Genomic DNA, 16,845 nt, shown 5'->3' on the forward strand with positions numbered 1-16,845 from the left:
CCCCCTCCGGACATCACACGCCCCCCCCATTCCTCCCGCCCAGCCTGCGCATCACACGCTCCCCCTCCCCCGCCAGGCATCACACGCCCCCCCCATTCTTCCCACCCAGCCTGCGCATCACACGCTCCCCCCCTTTCCCCTCCCCGCCGGGCATCACACGCCCCCCATCCCCCGCCGGGCATCACACGCCCCCCATCCCCCGCCGGGCATCACACGCCCCCCATCCCCCGCCGGGCATCACACAGTCCCCCCCCATCGCACAGTCCCTCCTGTCCCAGGCATCACATGCTACCTCCTCCCTTCCCCTCACTCCTCTGCACTGGGCATCGGGTGCTCCCCTCCCCCAGCGCAGCCCCTTCCTGTGGGGCAGGAGGCCGACCCCCCTGCCCAGTGTGAGCCCCAGACAGCCGGGGAACAGGCAACGGGACAGACGGGGCGAGCGATCACACGGGCCCTCTCACAGTGCTTTAATTGAGGAGCAGGTTTGCCCAGCAGGGCTGGCGCTGCATCCACTGCTCCCGCCACTCCAGCTTCAGCTCAGCCCGGGGGCCAGCCCATCTGACGCCCGCCCAGCACGTGCAAGTGCAGGTGGTAGACGGACTGAGCCCCCTGCTTCCCGTCGTTGATCACTGAAAGGCAGAGAAATGGGGTGAGCGAGCTAGGGCCCTGCAGGCGGATCGAGTCGGGTGGGGCTGGCCCCCTGTGGGCGGGGCGTGTGGGTTGGCATGAGGGCATGGCTGGTCCCCTATGGGTGGGGCAGGGTGAGGGGATGGGGCCGGCTCCCTATGGGCGGGGCAGGGTGAGTGGGGCGGGGCCAGCCTCCTGCAGGCAGGGCACATGGGGTGGCACAAGAGGGCGGGGCTGGCCCCCTGCGGGCATGGCGAGAGGGTGGGGTTGGCCCTCTATGGGCGGGGTGGGGCCAGCTCCCACCCAGAGCAGGGATGCTGGGGCAGCGGTGGGGGGTACAACACATGCTGAGGCCACGGGGAGGCGCATGCAGGGCCCCACTCCATGGGCGCGATGGGAAGACGACGCTCCAGGGCAGCGCTGCAGGGAAGTGCTGGGGGGCACCAGTGGCTCACACACATCTGGGGCAGGGTCACAGCTGGGCTGGCAGCGGGCGACGCTGGTGAGCGCCAGGGAAACCCCTAGGACAGGGCAGGCAGCCGGGTGCTCCCCAGCACAGGGGTCTCAGCAACTCACCCACTCGGTAGCCATCCTCCAGCCCCTCCACCTTCGCCATCTGACTGGCCACCACCAGCAGGTGCCCCAGGAGCTGGGCATGAGCAGAGGGGCAAGTTCAGGGGAGAAGTGGGCACCCAGGGCGGGGGCAGCACATACTGCACCCCCAGAACCCCTCCCCGGGGACCTAGAGCACTGCAGCCCTGAACATCCCCCAGGTGACACAGAGGACCCACCTTCACACCCACCCCAAGGGGGACCCCAGGGCCTCGCTGACAGCCAGGCAGGGGGCAGCTGGGCTCTTCATGGAGGACACCCCACCAAGGTCAGATCCAGTCCATACCAGGGCTGGAGCCAACGCCCCCCTGCCCCGTGGTTCTGGTGCCAGCACCCCCTCCAGCCAGCACATGGAGCTGTCCCGCCCCTCTACTCCCCAGGATCCTTGCAAATCCCTGGGCTGCACTCCCCACCCCACCCCAGCCCCCGAGCAGGGGCAGAGGCACCCCAGGGAAGGGGGCCCTGTCCAGTCGCTCTGCTCACCTCTGTATCCCCCGCTGCCGTACGGCTCAGCCTTGGGATGGGACGCTTGGGGATCACCAGGAAATGCACAGGGGCCTGCGGGGCCACATCCCGGAAGGCGAGGCACTGCGGGGAGAGCACCGTGAGCGCTGCTGCCAGGGGGCACCCACCGTGGGGCAGGCACCAGTTCAGCCACGGCTGGGACTGAGGGGTCACTGGCCCCTCCCCTGCCCCCCATGGGACCACTGACACATTCCCTGCAGGGTCATAGCCCTCCCCCCAAGACCTCCAGGGGTCACGTCACCCCCAGCCGTGCTCCACACCCCACTGGGTTGGGGCCCATGCCAAGTGCACTGTGCAGCTAAACCCAGGGCCGCAGGGACGTGAGGGGGCTGGGCCAGAGAGCTCTGGGAGGACGTGCACATGGGCAAGCTCGGGGGGCTCTGGGGAGCGAGGGGCACCCCATCTCTCAGGGGCACTCACCCCTCAGCCGTCACCCAGCCCAGCCAGGCTGACTTCCCTGCCCCCGGCAGCCCGTTCCCAGCAGAGGGGAGGGCCCGTTGGAGTCCCCCTGCCCTAGCCAGGGGCCAAGGTGTGAAGGGGCTGGCGGGGGCCGCTCCAGGAGCAAGGCAGGGCTCAGAGCTCCCTGTGCCCCACATGGCAGAGACCTGGGCTTGCCCCTGCTTCACTCCTTCCTGGCCCAAAGGCTCCAAGGGAGCCGAGCTCCCAGCCCCAGCATCCTCCCCTCAGCCCCACCCACCATGCTGGGAGCCAAGCGGGCAAGGCCTCGGCAGGGCGTGCCCAGGGCAGGGAGCAGCGTGGCCCCGGCTCAGGCTCAGGCCCAGGCCCAGCCCCACGGCAGCTGGGGGCAGCGGCCAGCCCTCGATCGAGGAGCCTGGGGGGCTGGGGAGAGTTGGCAGGACAGAGACCCATCCCTCCGACTCCCGCATGGAGCAAGGGGGGGAACAACCGGGGGGAGCCTATCTCCCCCTGCCCCCCACGAGCACAGGGCTCGGCAGGGGACAGGCCAACAAGCCTTGCTGGGGGAGGCGAGGGCAGGCGGCTCCAGGGCAGGTCGGGAGGTTCCCAGCAGAGCTGCCCCAAGCTGGAGTGCGGCTGCGGGGAACCCCCCACGAGGGACCCGCGTCCCCCCGAAGCAGGCGGAGGCCGAGGCCGTCACCTTGTCGTCTTCGTAGAGGATGTCGGCCCGCGCGGTGCGGTCGACGATCTTGCTGAAGATGGTCGGGGGCCGCTGGCCTGGTTCCTCGCTGGCCTCAGCTGCCCGCTGAGCCTTCTGCCCCTCCCCGTCCTGCCCCCCGGCGGCCACGTGGCATCTCTGGGGCAGAGGGGCATCAGCTCAGGGGCCGGGGCACTGCCAGGCGCGCCCCCGCACACCCCGGGAGCCGCGCAGCCCCACAGAGACGGCTGAGGAGGGCCCAGCCCCTCGTCCACGGCTAGCGAGACGGGGCCGCGGGCAGCCGCGCAAGCCCCAGGATCCGCCCCGTCGGCGCCCCGGGGCTGCTCCGCTCTGAGCTGTGCCCGGGGAGCACGGCGGGGCCCGGGCGGTGAGCGGCCCGCAGCCGAGGCGCGGCCCGCGCTGGCCGAACCGAAGGGGGCCGCGCCACACGCGCTCGCCCCTGCCCCTGCCCCTGCCCCTGCCCGGGCAGCCCGAGGGCTCGGAGCTGGGAGACGCGAGCAGCAGCAGCCCCCCAGCGCGACGCGGCCCGGGGGAGCGGCCACCGGCAGGAGCTCGGGGAGCGGGCCCAGGCCTGGGCCATCGCTGGGGGCTGAGCCCCGCCCGAGCGACGAGCTCCTGCACCCGAGCTGCTGGCCCACGACGCCGCCGGAGAACCCCCGTCCCTCGCTGCAGGGAGCGTCCACACGGCAGCGCCGGAGCCGAGCTGGAGCCGAGCCGAGCCGAGCCGAGCCCTGCCCTGCCCCGGGAGCCGCGGGCTCGGAGCGCCGCCTTCGCCGGCTTGCTGCTCCACGGCCACCACACGGTGCATCGCCCCAGGCACCGGGCTCCCAGCCCCCGCCAGCCCGGACAGGACCCAGGAGTCCCGGCTCCCAGCCCCCGCATCCCCCCGCCAGCCCGGACAGGACCCAGGAGTCCGCGTCCCGCCCCTTCCGCGCATGGGCCAAGCCCCGCGGGCCGGGGGCCGGGCCGGACTCCTGGGTCCCCGCGCGGTACCTGTCCCCAGCGGGCCCCCGGCCCCCAGCCCCGGGCCAAGCCCCGGGCCCCGCGCAGCGCCGCGGCCGCCATGCTGAGCCCACTCCGCGCCGCCCATTGGCCCAGCCGGCCCGCGGGGGCGAGGCTCACTCCCCATTGGCCGCCGGCTCTGCCACTCCCCGGCCCCTGGAGGGCCGTGTCCCGCCTTCTGGACCCGCGCGGGAGGGGGGGTGCCTCAGTTTCCCAGCTGGTGCCAGTGACGGGTCCCTCCCTCACACAAAGGCAAGCGGGACGTGCACGTGTACGTGTGTGTAAGGTACATGTGCACATGTTAGTGCCTGGGTGTGCAAGGTGCATGGATGCGCGTGCACGTTCCTGTGTGCACGCACGTTGGTGCCCGGCTGCCGTGCGCACACCTTGGTGCATGGCTATTTGTGCGCACACACGCGCTGGTGCAGCAGCAGCTCACGCTGTGGCCATTCCGTGTCTAACGGGTTTCGGGGCTGTGTTCACACTTCTCCCTGGGGCTCGGGGCTCTGAGGCCGGCTCCCAGGGGCGGGCAGCGCCGTGCGCTGCAGCCCTTTGGTGCTGAACTGCTGGGCACGTGTCTCCACCCAGGATCGTGCACCCCCCGAGCCGGTGCGCGCCATCCGCCCCTTGGTGCTGGGGCGGCTCAGGCGGTGCTCTGGAGCTCACTGGCCAGTCCCAGGGGTTGGCAGAGATGGCAGCAATCACCCTGGCAGGGGTGGGGCCCGGAGTGGGGCATGCAGGACGTGGGGGGCACCCTGGGGCGGCAGCAGATGCCGGCGGGGCAGCGTCTGGAAGCCCACGAGAGGCTGTAGGAAGCCAGGGAGGGCCCGGCCCAGCCCCGCCTCGCCCCACCCCGCTGGGGGGCCCGATCCGGCTGATGGCGTTGCTGCTGAACGGGGAGGGGGGCCGGGGTATGTGCACCGCCAGTAACATCACCGAATTTCCCGAGCCCACCCCAGCCGCTCCACGCGGGGGGCACATGGCCAGGCAGCTTCCGCATGCTGATCCTCGGTGCAGCCCACAGTGAGAGCACCCCTCTCCGGGGGCCAAGGAACGGCGGGCAAAGAGCCGGGAAATTAGCCACCAGCAGCTGCCGAGAGGGCCCCAGAGGGAAGGCACAGAGCAGGGCAATTATCGAGCGATCCTCCCCTCATCCAGCCCCAGCTTCGGGCAGCCAGCGGCTTCGGACACCCAGAGCAGGGGGCTGCGTCCGGCCGCCCGGCTAAGAGCCATTGGGGCGCCTGCAGGGGCTTTCGTTCCTCTTTGAACCCGCTTACGCTGGAGTTCCCCACACGGGCTGGGCTGGGGGAGGAAACGCTTCCCTGTGCGTTTGAAACCTGCTGCCCGCTACTTTGCTGGGGTGACCCCTGGCCGTGTTAGGAGAAGGGGTGAATGTCGCTTCCCTCGTCCCTGTCTCCACACCGCTCAGCCTTTGCTAGATCGCTCTCGTGTCCCCGCAGCCGTCTCTGTGCTCGCTTCTGCTGCCTTCCCTTGCCGCGGGGCGTTGGCTGGGGGCCCTGCAGCTTGGGGGCTGTTGGAGGTGGCCGCGCAGCACCCCACGCTCCAGCCAGGAGTCCTGGGCGCTCTGCTTCTCAGGGCTGGGGGGTGAGGGGCAGGTCCTGCCCCGCAGAGCTGTCACTCAGCAGGGCTTGCTGGCTACAGAGGGGGGCAGTGGAGAGGGGTGGGGAGCTCAAGTATCTGCCCAGTGCACAGGGAGCCCCACAGGGTGGGAGGGACCTAGGAAGAGCCTCCCCCCATCCCCTCCAGGACCAAGAGACAGGGGCCAGAGCCCATCTCTCTCTCGAGCATCTGTTACAAAATCCTCAGCCCAGGGGCCCACGTAGCTCACACTGCCGTCTCTGACAGGGGCCAGGACTCGGGGCTGCTCCCGCAGAATAAGGGGCAGAAAAGCCTGCGAGGGGCAATACTGGAATACCCTGCCCCAAGCGGCCTTTCCCACAGCCACAGGGCTGCCCCAGCGCTGAGGCAGGGTGAACGTACGAGGGGCTATCCAGTGGCAGTGAGTTCCACAGGGCAAGTACATACTGCATGTTTCTCAAGCAATCTCATTGCTGGTTTTCCTGTGTGCCCAGGGTCAGTTCCCCAGCCCCTGTGGAAAGGGCTGGGAGCCCCCACTGCTCCCGTGACCCTAGAGGTCGAGGGGGGGGCAGCTCTCAGGACACAGGTGTTTCACCGCTGCCATTGGTGAGGTGTGTGCCAACGCCCTGCCCCAGCTACACCCACAGGCCTGGGCTCTCTGTGCCCCGAGCAGCAGCATGACAGTCCTCTGTGCCCAGCTCCCCCCACCGCCATCAGGGCCCGCGCCCGGCGCTGCCCCAGGCAAGCCCTGTGAAGGCAGCGGGGCAGTCACACGCTAGCTCGGCTCTGGCTCTCCCTGCCTCACTCCCAGCTGCAGTGTGGGGCCGGCTGGAAGGGGCAGCCAGAGCAGGGACTCGGGAGCGGAACAACCCACAGCCCCAGTTCCCTGCCCCCCCCCAGCTCGGCTTCTCACCCACCCCTGCACATGGCAGCAGCAGGCAATGCCAGCGTTCCGCCCACCTTGCCTCGTGCCCAAGAAACCGTAGCGGCTGACAGCCCCCAGACCCCATGCACCTCCTGCCATGTGCTGGGGGTCAGGACTGCTCCAGAAAACCCCACAGGCAGGCTCCATCCCCATGGCGCAGACAATGGCCAGGTGCTGCCTTTCCCTGTTTATTGAGTTATCTGCACCGGCCAACAGCCCCAGGCCGTGGCTGGGGCTCGGCCGACACCATCCCCAGCACTCCCCGTCCCCATGACCTCCGGGCATCCAGACAATGCCCCCAGCACCCCCCCGCCGTGGGTCTCAGAAGCCCATGCGGGGCCGTTTGCGGTGGGGCTGCGACCCGGTGGAGCGCTGCCTCTGGGAGGAGGGGCCCCAGTGCTGGCTGCCCAGGCTGGAGGCCTGGCTCGCAGGCAGCTCGGACAGGGGCTGCGGGGCAGGCTCGGTGAAGAGGGCCAGGTAGTCCCGCAGGGTTTTCCTGCGCTCCTTGGGGATGCCCCGCGAGCTCAGGGTCTGGGACGAGAGCAGCTGGGAGGAGTCCTCCGTGTCCTGGCTGCCCCAGGCCTCCTGCCCGCTGCGCTGGGAGGTGCTGTCCAGTGGGGAGGCCGGCCAGCACTGCCTAGGGGCTGGGGGCAGGTCCCCCTGTCCCGCCCGCGGTGGGGAAAGGTCCTGGTGGCACACAGGGGCCGGGGGTCGCTGCTCCTCGCGGGCCTGGCTGGGGGGCTGGCTGCAGGCAGAGAAGTCACTGAGCTCGGACTGGTAGGTGACGGAGGAGGTGAAGCTGCCCGACAGGCTGTGGCGGCTCCGCGCTTGCTTCAGGCTCCGTCTCCGGTCCCGCAGCGCGTGCAGCTTGTGGGCCCTGGTCATGCCCAGCTTCTCCTCCCACCACTCGCCCCAGCCGCCCACCCACGACGCCGTCAGCCGCTTGCTCAGGTCGTCGGGCCAGGCCCAGGGCTCCACGGGGTGGGGCATGGCCAGGGGGGCGGGGGGCGGCCCCAGGGCCCAGGGCGCCAGGCAGCCCCGCTCCTGCATGGCCCGGCGCAGCAGCTGGCGGGCTCGGCCATGGAGGGCGCTGTCCCCGGCCGGCTGGTTCAGCTCCCCACCGGTGAAGAGGCGCCGATGGCTGATGGTGTGGGGGGCCTGGGGCTGGCTGTGCTCCGGCAGCCGGCTCCAGTCCCTGATGAGAGCTTTCAGCCAGCAGCCGTAGCGGGCAGCGGCTGCCGGGCTGGGGCCCACGCTGGGCCTGGCTTCCTCCGGGGCTGCTGCCTGCCCGGCATCGGCGGTGCCCTCGGAGACAGTCCCTGGCAGGGGAGGCAGGCGGCCGCTCTCCTCGCTGCCCGAGCCCAGGGAGGCGCCCCACGTGGGCGAGGGCTGGCCGGCCGCAGCAGGAGCTGGCAGGGACGGGGGCGAGGCGGGGGCAGCCGACGACTCGCTCTCTGCCGGCGGCTCGTGCAGCAGGGTTTGGTAGAACAGGTCCCCGGCCTCGGAGAGCTGGAAAACCAGCAAGGACTCCAGCGGCCCCTGCCCGGCGTGGGCGGCCGTCACACCTGGGGGGAAACGGAGGTGAGGGGGGTGAGCGCAGCGGCCAGGGACAGAACCCCCAACAGGCCCCACACAGAGCTAGGGGAAACCCCCCCGGCCCCCTTAGCCCCACACAAAGAGCTGGGGAGACCCCCACTGGGCCCACACAGCCCCACCCCAGAGAGCAGGGGAGATCCTTGTCCCACCCCTCCCAGCTCTCTGGAGCCCCTCCGTCAGAGGCACGGGGACAAAGGTAGGTCAGAGCCAGGGTCCCTCCTTTTGGCTGCACCCTAGTGATGCGGGCCTGCGACTGCTGGGACATGGGGGGTTCCATGCCAGGCCACCCCCCCACCCCCAGCCACCTACCAGCTGCAGGTGCAGTCAGCCTCTGGCACAGCAGGCCCTGCTGGGGGGTCACCTGCGGGGGGAGGTGCTGCAGACCCTGGTAGATGGGATGGAGCCGCCGGGGGGGCCCTGCGAGCTGGCAGGCCGAATGGCTGCCACCTGGGGGAGAGGGGAGTGTGAAAAGCTGTGCGGGAGCTCACCGTCCCCGCTCTGACCCCCCCCCCCCGCACTGCCCTCTCCCCCGTTTGGACCCCCCAGATCCCTCCTAGTCCGCCCCCCCCGCACTACCCCCCCATGGCTGTAACTCAGCCCCTCCTTGACAGAGCACCATGTGCCTGGGGGAGGGGCACCCTGGCTCTGGGGAACCCCCATGCTGACATGTACACACCCTCCAGAGAACCCTCTACACCAGAAGTTCCCAAACTTTTCAGGGTCGCACCCTCCCCCTGCTGGAGCCAGGAATGGGGCTGGGTTCCCGGGGTGGGGGACTCTAGACAAGGGTAAGGGAGCCAAGGCTGAGGTTGCAGCTGGGGGTGGGGCTGGGTGGTGTTCCTTCCCTGCCCCGCCTATGGCGGCTGGCCTGGGCTCACTGGGCCCCCCAAACATTCCTCTGTACCCCCCTAGGGGGGCACGCCCCAATTTGGTGACCTCTGCCCTACACCATCCCCCAGCACGACCCCTCCCTGCAGGAAACAGCACCCCCCCCCGAGCCAGGGACTGCAGCAGGAGCAGCTCACAGCCCCCACATGCACCCCGCGCCCGCTCACCCGTGTACTGCAGCAGCAGTAGCTCCTGCGTGCGGTGGGTGCCCAGCAGCACCTTGTGGCTCCTCTCCTGGGTCTGGCCCGGGCTGAGATGGGCAAAGACAGGTGGGGCCTCCAGCATGTGCTCCCAACGCAGCACCGGCACCAGGGGGAAGCGCTCGTCCACCACATACACCGAGAACTGGGGGGGCAAGGCACCGGGGGGGGCAGTGAGAACGCCCCAGAGAGCCCCGGGGCTGCTCCCCTCCCCCACCGGTAACCTGGGGGGCAGGGCACCGGGGGGGCCGTGCCTGCTCCCCCCACAGGCAGGGCCCAGCCCCGACCCTGTCAAGCTCATGGCCATGCAGGCCCCTGGAGCCGCCCCTGGGAACCGAGTCGGCGCCGTGGGGAGCTGACGGGCCTAGCAGCTGGGCACCAAGCCGCAGGTTGGAACGGGCTCTGCAGGATCCTCCCCACCAGCGCTGAGGGGCTGGAGCGTCGCCCACTCGGGCACTCACCTGCGTGGTGATGAGGTGCTGGCAGGGGTGGGCCCTGCCAAGGTACATGGGCAGCATCACTCGCTCTCCACTCTGGCACTCAGCTTCTTCTCCCACCTTGAACAGATCAAACTGGCAACTGGAGGGAGCCTGGAGCCGGAAGAGACCAGGGCACGTGAGCAGCAAGGGAGGGCGGCCCCCTGCCCTGGCCCCCCGTGAGCCCCAGCCCTGCCCTCCCCCCACACTGCACTCGGGCAGCCTTACCCGCACGTCGAGGCACTGCAGGCCAGTGCGGTCAGCGCAGCTCAGCACCCGCGGGTGGGCGGTGAACTCGCTCCAGCGCCAGGGGGATGCCTCTCGGAAGAACGCCGTCTCGGGGTCCTGGCGCAGTCGCTGCAGCCTGGGGACACAGGAATTACCGCGGGGCTGGCAGCGGGTGGGGAGCGTGGAGATCACCGCTGGGCCAGCCCAAGGGCGGAGGGACACAGGGGCCACTGCCTGGGCCGGTGCGGGGGGGAAGGCGAAGGGAGGACAATGGGCAGAGGGATCAGCACGTCACCTGGGCAGGGGACAACGCAGGGCATGGGGCTCCCTGCCTGGGCCAGTCCCTGGCTGTTTGCGGGGGAAGGGCGATATGCAGCTCCCAGCACCAGGCTTCATAGTGGTTAGGAAGAGCCCCAGCCGCCCCCAGGTGCCTGCACTGCCTCCCCCTTCCCAGGGCCCCAGCCCTTGGCCCCCCTTACCCAGTCTCGATGTTCCAGAGGTACACGGCCCCGCTGAGGGTGCAGACGGACAGCTCCCCGGGGAGGTGGGGGCTGTGGGGAAGGGCAGAGCGTCAGTGCGGGGCAGACCCCCCCCCCCCCCGGCACAGGACGGACAGGCCCAGCAAACCCGGTTTAAAGGCCTCCACTGGCAAAGGGTTCATTGCTGTGGCAGGCCCGAGAAACTCACTCCACCTCCCACGCTGCACCCATGGCGGGCGGGACGGACCACCAGCGCAGCACACCTGGCATTACCATGGCACTGAGTCGTGCACACTGGTGCTCTGGGACGAATGGGGGTCCCTGAGCCCAGCCTGGACCGGGGCAGGGGCCGCAGGGAAAGCCCCAGGAAGGGAGCTCCAGGGGGACATGAACTCAGCAGAGGGGAACCGAGCACCAGCCACAGGCGCAAAGCGGCTGATCTGTGGCCCCGAGGAAGGCAGACAGGCCCCTTTCTTCCCCTGCTCCGCAGAAGCAAACGGACAGCGCCTTCTGCATTTCTGGGGTCAGCTCCCGCCCAGGGCAGGGGGTAGCAAGGTGCCCTCCAGCCCGGGGCCCGCAAGGAGCGTCACCCTTGGCCCCTCTGGGCTCCCGGCTCCTCCAGCCGGGCCAGCCCAGGCACGTACCTGACGGTGAGGCAGGAGGCAGGCGCATCAGTGCGAATGACCTGGAGCGGGGCAGGGGCGGTGCCAGACCGGAGCCGCCAGGCACCACAGTGATGATCCGAGCGAACGCCAACGAGGGCTACACGTGGGGAGATGCCGCAGTAAGTCCTGGGGGCAATGGCTGCCAACCGGGGCCAGGCCCATGGGGGACGGGGACCCCAGGACAGGAGCAGGTGAGCTCAGCACCTCGGCCAACCCCCCTGCACAGGAGGCAGTTCCTTGCCCCATACACCCTGGGGCTCGGCCCTCCTCCAGGGCCACAAGCAGCCGGTGGCAGAGCCAGGAGCTGAGCCTGGCACCTCCCCGGGGCCCCACTCACCTTCCCCGGCCACCTGCGCAGTGGCCACCTGGCGGACCCGGCCACTGAGCTCGAACTGCGCGGGGCAGCCATGGGCGCGGGGCTGCAGGGCACCAGCCACCTGCTCCAGGGCCACCTCCTGGAAACCTGGCACCGTGTCAAGGGCCACGCACCGACTGCAGGGGCCACGGCTGGCCCCATGCTAGAGGATCAGCCCCAGTCCGGGGACAACAGCCAGGCCCCGGCCCGGCAAACCTCCCAGCATGGGGACAACACTCAGCCCCCAGCCCAGCCAACCTCCCAGCCCATCCCAGCCCCCAGCCCGGGGACAACAGTCAGCCCCCCCCCCCAGCCTAGCAAGCCCCCCCAGCCCAGCCACAATCTCCAGCCCCTGCATGCCAGTCCCCAGCCTCCACAGAGGCACCAGCAATGGAGCCCAGCTGCACCCATCCCATCACCAGTGACAGATCAGCCGGGTCCTGGGCATCAAACCCCCCATCCCCAGGGGTGCAACAGGGACTTGATGCCCCCAGCAATGAGCTCTGCCTCCCCCACCCGTCCCCCAGGCTGGGGCCACACTCAGCAGAGCCCTGCACCAGCATCGCCAGCCCGGCCTGTCTGCAGAAGGATACAGAGGAGGTTCATGGCCTCCCCTCCTGGGTAGACCAGGCAGCCTCGGGGGGTAGGAGCCACATCCTCAGTGGGGAGCCAAGCCAGTGCCCCCCCAGTCGGGGCGTCGTCGAACAGCAACTTCGCCCACTGCAGGGCCAGCTCCTCATGGACGCACTCGGCCAGCAGGCCCAGGGGCACCTCGAACAGCCAGTCCCGGGACAGGCAGGAGAACCAGCGCAGCCGTGGGCTGGGCTGGGGCCAGGGGCAGTCACTGGGGGGACAGCCGGGCATCAGGAACAGCTCAGCCCTGCCCCTCCACAGCCAGCCTGGCAGCAGGGAGGGTGCTGCACAGGACGGATGTGCAGGGAGGGGCCCCCAAACAGCTCCTCCCTAGTGCCACAAACTGATCCTATCCCCCAGACTGCAGCCCCCCCGCCCAGACTGTGCAACAGACAAAGCTTCCTCACTGGGGCTGGGCGCCAGAGGCAGGGGAAGTCTAGGCCCTGGGAACAGGCCCCTGGCCTCTCCCCAGCAGTCCAGACTTTCTGTGGGGTCTCCCCAGCCGCCCTGGGCCATGCAGGAGCAGCACCGATTGCTGTGCTGGCCGGGGCGCTGGCTCGCAGGGTCGGTGCTGTCCTTGCCCAACACACCCGGTGCCTGGAGGCCCTGTGTCGCACCTGGCTCTGCTCCCCTTGCCCACTGGCTGTGCTCACGGCACCCTGAGCGGAGGGGAGAGAGCAGTGCCTGAGGCCCCAGGGCCCCTGCTCAGGCCGGGCACCACTCACCGCCTGCCCTCCCTCCGGTCAAGCTCCTGGACCAGGGTCTTCACTGAGATGGTGTTTTCCTGCGCCTTGCTCTGCAGGAGGGAGGGGACAGGCTGAGGTCAGGGCACACACGCTGGGGAAGGGGTACCAGGGAACTGTGGGGCACACGCGCTGGGGGAGGGGTACCAGGGAACTGGGGCTGGCTGGGGGGCACATGCACTGGGGGAAAGGAATGAGAGCATGGGATGAGTGGAGGGCATGAGGTGCGGGAAGGGTACGAGGGCCTGCTGGGGAGGGCAGAGGGCATGCGGGGTGGGCAGAGGGCACACATGCCAGCAGGAGCCCTGCCTGCCGTGCTGCCCGTACTGCCCCACTGTCTCCTCGGCTCCCGCAGCTCATCTTTGAGCGTGAGCCCCGGGGGCTGGGCAATGCCTCTGTTCTGTGTCTGCGCAGCATCCAGCACAGCGGGGCCCCCGGGTATGACAGCAGTAATGGGGGGAGGTGGGATATTCCCACAGCTGGGGTCAGGAGCAGACGCAGCGAGGTGGTGCTGCCCCTCCCCAGCTCTGGGTCAGGCCCGGCGGGGAGCAGAGGACTGGCAAGGGACGCTCACCTGCAGTTGCTCCTCCCCCAGGTAGAAGTGCTCCTGAAGAAGCTGCCCCATGGTGCTGAAGGCCTCCTCGGGGTGATCCAGGAAGAAGTGAGCCAGCTGCCAGGGAGAGGCAGGGTCAGTACGACAGGCCTGGCCTGGGGGGGGGGGGACCATGTTCTGTGCCCAGCTCAGCCAGACTCCCTGCGGGACCTTGGCCCAGTCCCTGGGCTCTGCCCCCGGCACTGCAGCACGTGGGTACGGAGCTGGGCCCTGCAGCTGGGCAGTGGACGGCTGACCCGACCCGGGGACTGGGAGCTGGAGCCGGACAAGTGACAGGGCATCAGCCTCTAACGGCGAGGAGATTAACCACAGAGCAAGTGACTGGGGATTCTCCACCACCAGCCATTTGCACATCCAGATGGGCTAGTTTCCTAGGAGCTCTGCTCGCACTCAGCCGGGGATTCCTGGGGGGCAGGGTGCAGTGACCCCTTTGGCCTTGGCATCTCCGACAGCCTTGCCCTGCCCTGCCGCACCAGCGGGGGGCGCTACGGGAACGACCGGGAGGACTGGAGGCAGGAGCACCAAGGTCAATGGGGACGGGGAACCTCCCAACCCAGCCCCACCAGGGACCTGCTGCGGAGAGATGAAAGGGCCCAGCATGCAATGGGGCCAGCCTGTGGAGCAGCGCACGCTGGGCCCTCTGTGAGATTTGTCTGAACCCTGCGCCTGGCAGTGCCTGGTCTGCCAGGGGGTTTCTCCCCAGTGGGCACAGAGGGATTAAAGCTGCTCCTGGGCATATCACTGAAGGATCAGACAGGGGAGCGCCAGGGGCCGGGACCCTCACACCTGGAAACCAACCACCCAGAAAAGGGCGGTTTTCCCCAAAGCCCGGGCGGGAGAGCACAGGGGGAAGGTGCCAGGGCCTGTGGAGAGACACACGACTCTCACCCAGGACAGATGCACGGGGATCCTACAGCAGTTGGCGGGGTGGGGCCCTGACAGGGGCCAGACTGAGCTGCCTTCACCTTTGCTTCCCTGGGCTGCCCTACAGGCCTCCAGGGCCAGGCTCCAGGCGCCTGACAAACCCGCTCCGGCTGGAAAGGGCTGGAAACGAGCTGGGGGGTCGGTCCCTGCGGAGGGGACATGCCTTGCCCAGAGCCTGGCTCAATGAGACTCACGGGCAGGGCTTCGGGGGTGGAGCAGGTGGCTGGAGCTCAGGGGCTCAGTCTCGAGGCTGTGTGGCCAACCCTGGAGGAAGAGTGGCCCCCGGGGAGGGGGGGGGTCTGGCCACAGAAGGGATCCTCCAAGAGCCCGTTTACAAGCTGGGGCTCAGCACCGCCCTGTGGAGCCGTCAAACCGACAGAGGCAGCCCCTTGGAGTGCCCGGCTGGGCAGAGCTGGGGCGTGGGCCCTGCCACAGTTTCCTTGGGGCTCAGACAGCGAGCAGGTCCAGCGAGCCCACGGGGACCCCACTTGCCCAGGGAGCAGGGACACAGGGAGACCCCCTGGCCACACTGCGGCCTGCGGAATTACCTGCCCTGTGAAGTCCAGGGCAGCCCCCCCAGTCTTGCCGGCCTGGTGCTTCCTTTGAATCTGCCCCACGTAGAGGATGTCATGGGGCGTCAGCGTGGGGACACGGCAGCCTGCGAGAGAGAAGGGCAGGACCAGGCGCTTACCGCAGTGGGCAAGGGAACGCATCACAAGCCTGGGCAGGGGGGAGAGGAAGGCAGGGCGGTGCCAGGCACGCGCCCCCATGGGTGGGCTGGGGCTAGGGCTGAGAAGCTCCCTGCCCTCCCGGTGTTACCTCCCCCACCCTCCAGACATGCATGAGCAGCTCTGCCGGGCCCCCAGGGGGTTACGGGGAGGAAGAGATCAGGGGCCTCAGGAACAGGCCCCACGGCAAACTCAAGACACAGGCCCCGTCCCACCCCCCACAGACACTAAGTAACAAATGGGTCCTGTGGTGCTGGGCTTGGGGCCAGCTGGGCCCCTCCCTGGTAGGGCCCCCAATCCCTCTGCTCAGGGCCTGGCCGGGGGGGCTCTCACTCGTGTTGGGGGACAGGAACGGCACGGCACACGCCTCAGCAGGGGCCCATCTCTCGCCCTTCTTGCTGTGAAGTGGAATAAACCTCTCCTGGGGCTGAGGGACACAACGCGGACAGGTTACTAGAGCCCCCCTCGTCTGCACCACGCACCCCACACAAGGCAGCTTCACCCTGACCCACAGCCGACACCCGCACACAGGCCTGCCGGCGCCCCCCCCCCAGCTCTGCCGGTGCCCCCCACTCCCGACCCTCACACCCCGCTCCCCCAGCCCTGCCGGTGCCCCCCACTCCCGACCCTCAGCCCCCCGCTCCCCCAGCTCTGCCGGTGCCCCCCACTCCCGACCCTCAGCCCCCCGCTCCCCCAGCCCTGCCGGTGCCCCCCACTCCCGACCCTCAGCCCCCCGCTCCCCCAGCCCTGCCGGTGCCCCCCACTCCCGACCCTCAGCCCCCCGCTCCCCCAGCCCTGCCGGTGCCCCCCACTCCCGACCCTCACACCCTGCTCCCCCAGCCCTGCCGGTGCCCCCCACTCCCGACCCTCAGCCCCCTGCTCCCTCAGACCTGCCGGTGCCCCCCACTCCCGACCCTCAGCCCCCTGCTCCCCCAGCTCTGCCGGTGCCCCCCACTCCCGACCCTCAGCCCCCTGCTCCCCCAGCCCTGCCGGTGCCCCCACTCCCGACCCTCAGCCCCTTGCCCCCCCAAACCTGCCCCCCAGTCCTGCCGGTGCCCCCCACTCCCGACCCGCAGCCCCTTGCCCCGACCAAACCTGCCCCCCCAGTCCTGCCGGTGCCCCCCACTCCCGACCCTCAGCCCCCGGCCCCCCCCAGCTCTGCCGGTGCCCCCCACTCCCGACCCTCAGCCCCCTGCCCCCCCAAACCTGCCGGTGCCCCCCACTCCCGAACCCCAGCCCCCTCCCCCCCCAGCCCTGCCGGTGCCCCCCATTCCCGACCCTCAGCCCGCTCCCCCCCCCAGCTCTGCCGGTGCCCCCCACTCCCGACCCTCAGCCCCCTGCTCCCCCAGCCCTGCCGGTGCCCCCCACTCCCGACCCTCAGCCCCCTGCTCCCCCAGCTCTGCCGGTGCCCCCCACTCCCAACCCTCAGCCCCCTGCTCCCCCAGCCCTGCCGGTGCCCCCCACTCCCGACCCTCAGCCCCCTGCTCCCCCAGCCCTGCCGGTGCCCCCCACTCCCGACCCTCAGCCCCCTGCTCCCCCAGCCCTGCCGGTGCCCCCCACTCCCGACCCTCAGCCCCCTGCTCCCCCAGCTCTGCCGGTGCCCCACACTCCCGACCCTCAGCCCCCTGCTCCCCCAGCTCTGCCGGTGCCCCCCACTCCCGACCCTCAGCCCCCTGCCCCCCAAACCTGCCGGTGCCCCACACTCCCGACCCTCAGCCCCCTGCTCCCCCAAACCTGCCGGTGCCCCCCACCTCCCCACCCTCAGCCCCCCTTCTCCCCAGACCTGCCGGTGCCCCCCACTCCCCACCCTCAGCCCCGCTCCCCCAGCCAGCCCTGCCGGTGCCCCCCACTCCCGACCCTCAGCCCCCCGCTCGCCCAGCCCTGCCGGTGCC

At 70.2% G+C, this 16,845-nt stretch overlaps 2 protein-coding genes across 4 annotated transcripts in view; both read right to left on the reverse strand.

The window, feature by feature from the left end:
* Positions 1 to 452: 452 nt before the first annotated feature.
* HINT2 (histidine triad nucleotide binding protein 2) lies at positions 453 to 3,996 on the reverse strand. Its single transcript, XM_038402697.2, has 5 exons — positions 3,893 to 3,996; positions 2,882 to 3,037; positions 1,723 to 1,827; positions 1,204 to 1,276; positions 453 to 629 (listed from the first exon to the last, which is right to left on the reverse strand). Exons 1-5 carry the CDS (start codon positions 3,962 to 3,964, stop codon positions 538 to 540), a joined length of 498 nt encoding a protein of 165 aa, XP_038258625.1. The 5' UTR covers positions 3,965 to 3,996; the 3' UTR covers positions 453 to 537.
* Positions 3,997 to 6,600: 2,604 nt separating this feature from the next.
* The window catches only part of TAF1C (TATA-box binding protein associated factor, RNA polymerase I subunit C), a 16,558-nt gene continuing 6,313 nt past the window's right edge, over positions 6,601 to 16,845 (reverse strand). The window contains exons 2-14 of one of the 3 annotated variants that reach the window (XM_038402424.2): positions 15,287 to 15,380; positions 14,774 to 14,883; positions 13,263 to 13,358; positions 12,671 to 12,741; positions 11,906 to 12,156; positions 11,295 to 11,420; positions 10,937 to 11,054; positions 10,293 to 10,364; positions 9,814 to 9,949; positions 9,571 to 9,699; positions 9,077 to 9,254; positions 8,331 to 8,468; positions 6,601 to 7,990 (exon numbers count right to left, since the gene is read on the reverse strand). In XM_038402424.2, coding sequence (XP_038258352.1) covers positions 6,747 to 7,990; positions 8,331 to 8,468; positions 9,077 to 9,254; positions 9,571 to 9,699; positions 9,814 to 9,949; positions 10,293 to 10,364; positions 10,937 to 11,054; positions 11,295 to 11,420; positions 11,906 to 12,156; positions 12,671 to 12,741; positions 13,263 to 13,358; positions 14,774 to 14,883; positions 15,287 to 15,380 — 2,763 coding nt within the window. In that variant the 3' untranslated portion in view covers positions 6,601 to 6,746. The remainder of the gene's footprint in view (positions 7,991 to 8,330; positions 8,469 to 9,076; positions 9,255 to 9,570; positions 9,700 to 9,813; positions 9,950 to 10,292; positions 10,365 to 10,936; positions 11,055 to 11,294; positions 11,421 to 11,905; positions 12,157 to 12,670; positions 12,742 to 13,262; positions 13,359 to 14,773; positions 14,884 to 15,286; positions 15,381 to 16,845) is intronic. The other 2 variants (XM_038402425.2, XM_038402426.2) reach the window with 2 other exon arrangements.

Source organism: Dermochelys coriacea, chromosome 5 (genome assembly GCF_009764565.3).
Source record: "Dermochelys coriacea isolate rDerCor1 chromosome 5, rDerCor1.pri.v4, whole genome shotgun sequence".
Lineage (NCBI taxonomy): Eukaryota > Metazoa > Chordata > Testudines > Dermochelyidae > Dermochelys > Dermochelys coriacea.

What these genes read in the sequence shown, in the direction of transcription:
- HINT2 (XM_038402697.2), bottom strand. Translation starts at nt 3,964, where the DNA reads ATGGCGGCCGCGGCGCTGCGCGGGGCCCGGGGCTTGGCCCGGGGCTGG. An exon ending in CGGGGGCCCGCTGGGGACAG is followed by an intron (nt 3,038 to 3,892) that starts GTACCGCGCGGG and finishes CCTCTGCCCCAG; the next exon opens with AGATGCCACGTGGCCGCCGG. An exon ending in CGGCAGCGGGGGATACAGAG is followed by an intron (nt 1,277 to 1,722) that starts GTGAGCAGAGCG and finishes GCTCATGCCCAG; the next exon opens with CTCCTGGGGCACCTGCTGGT.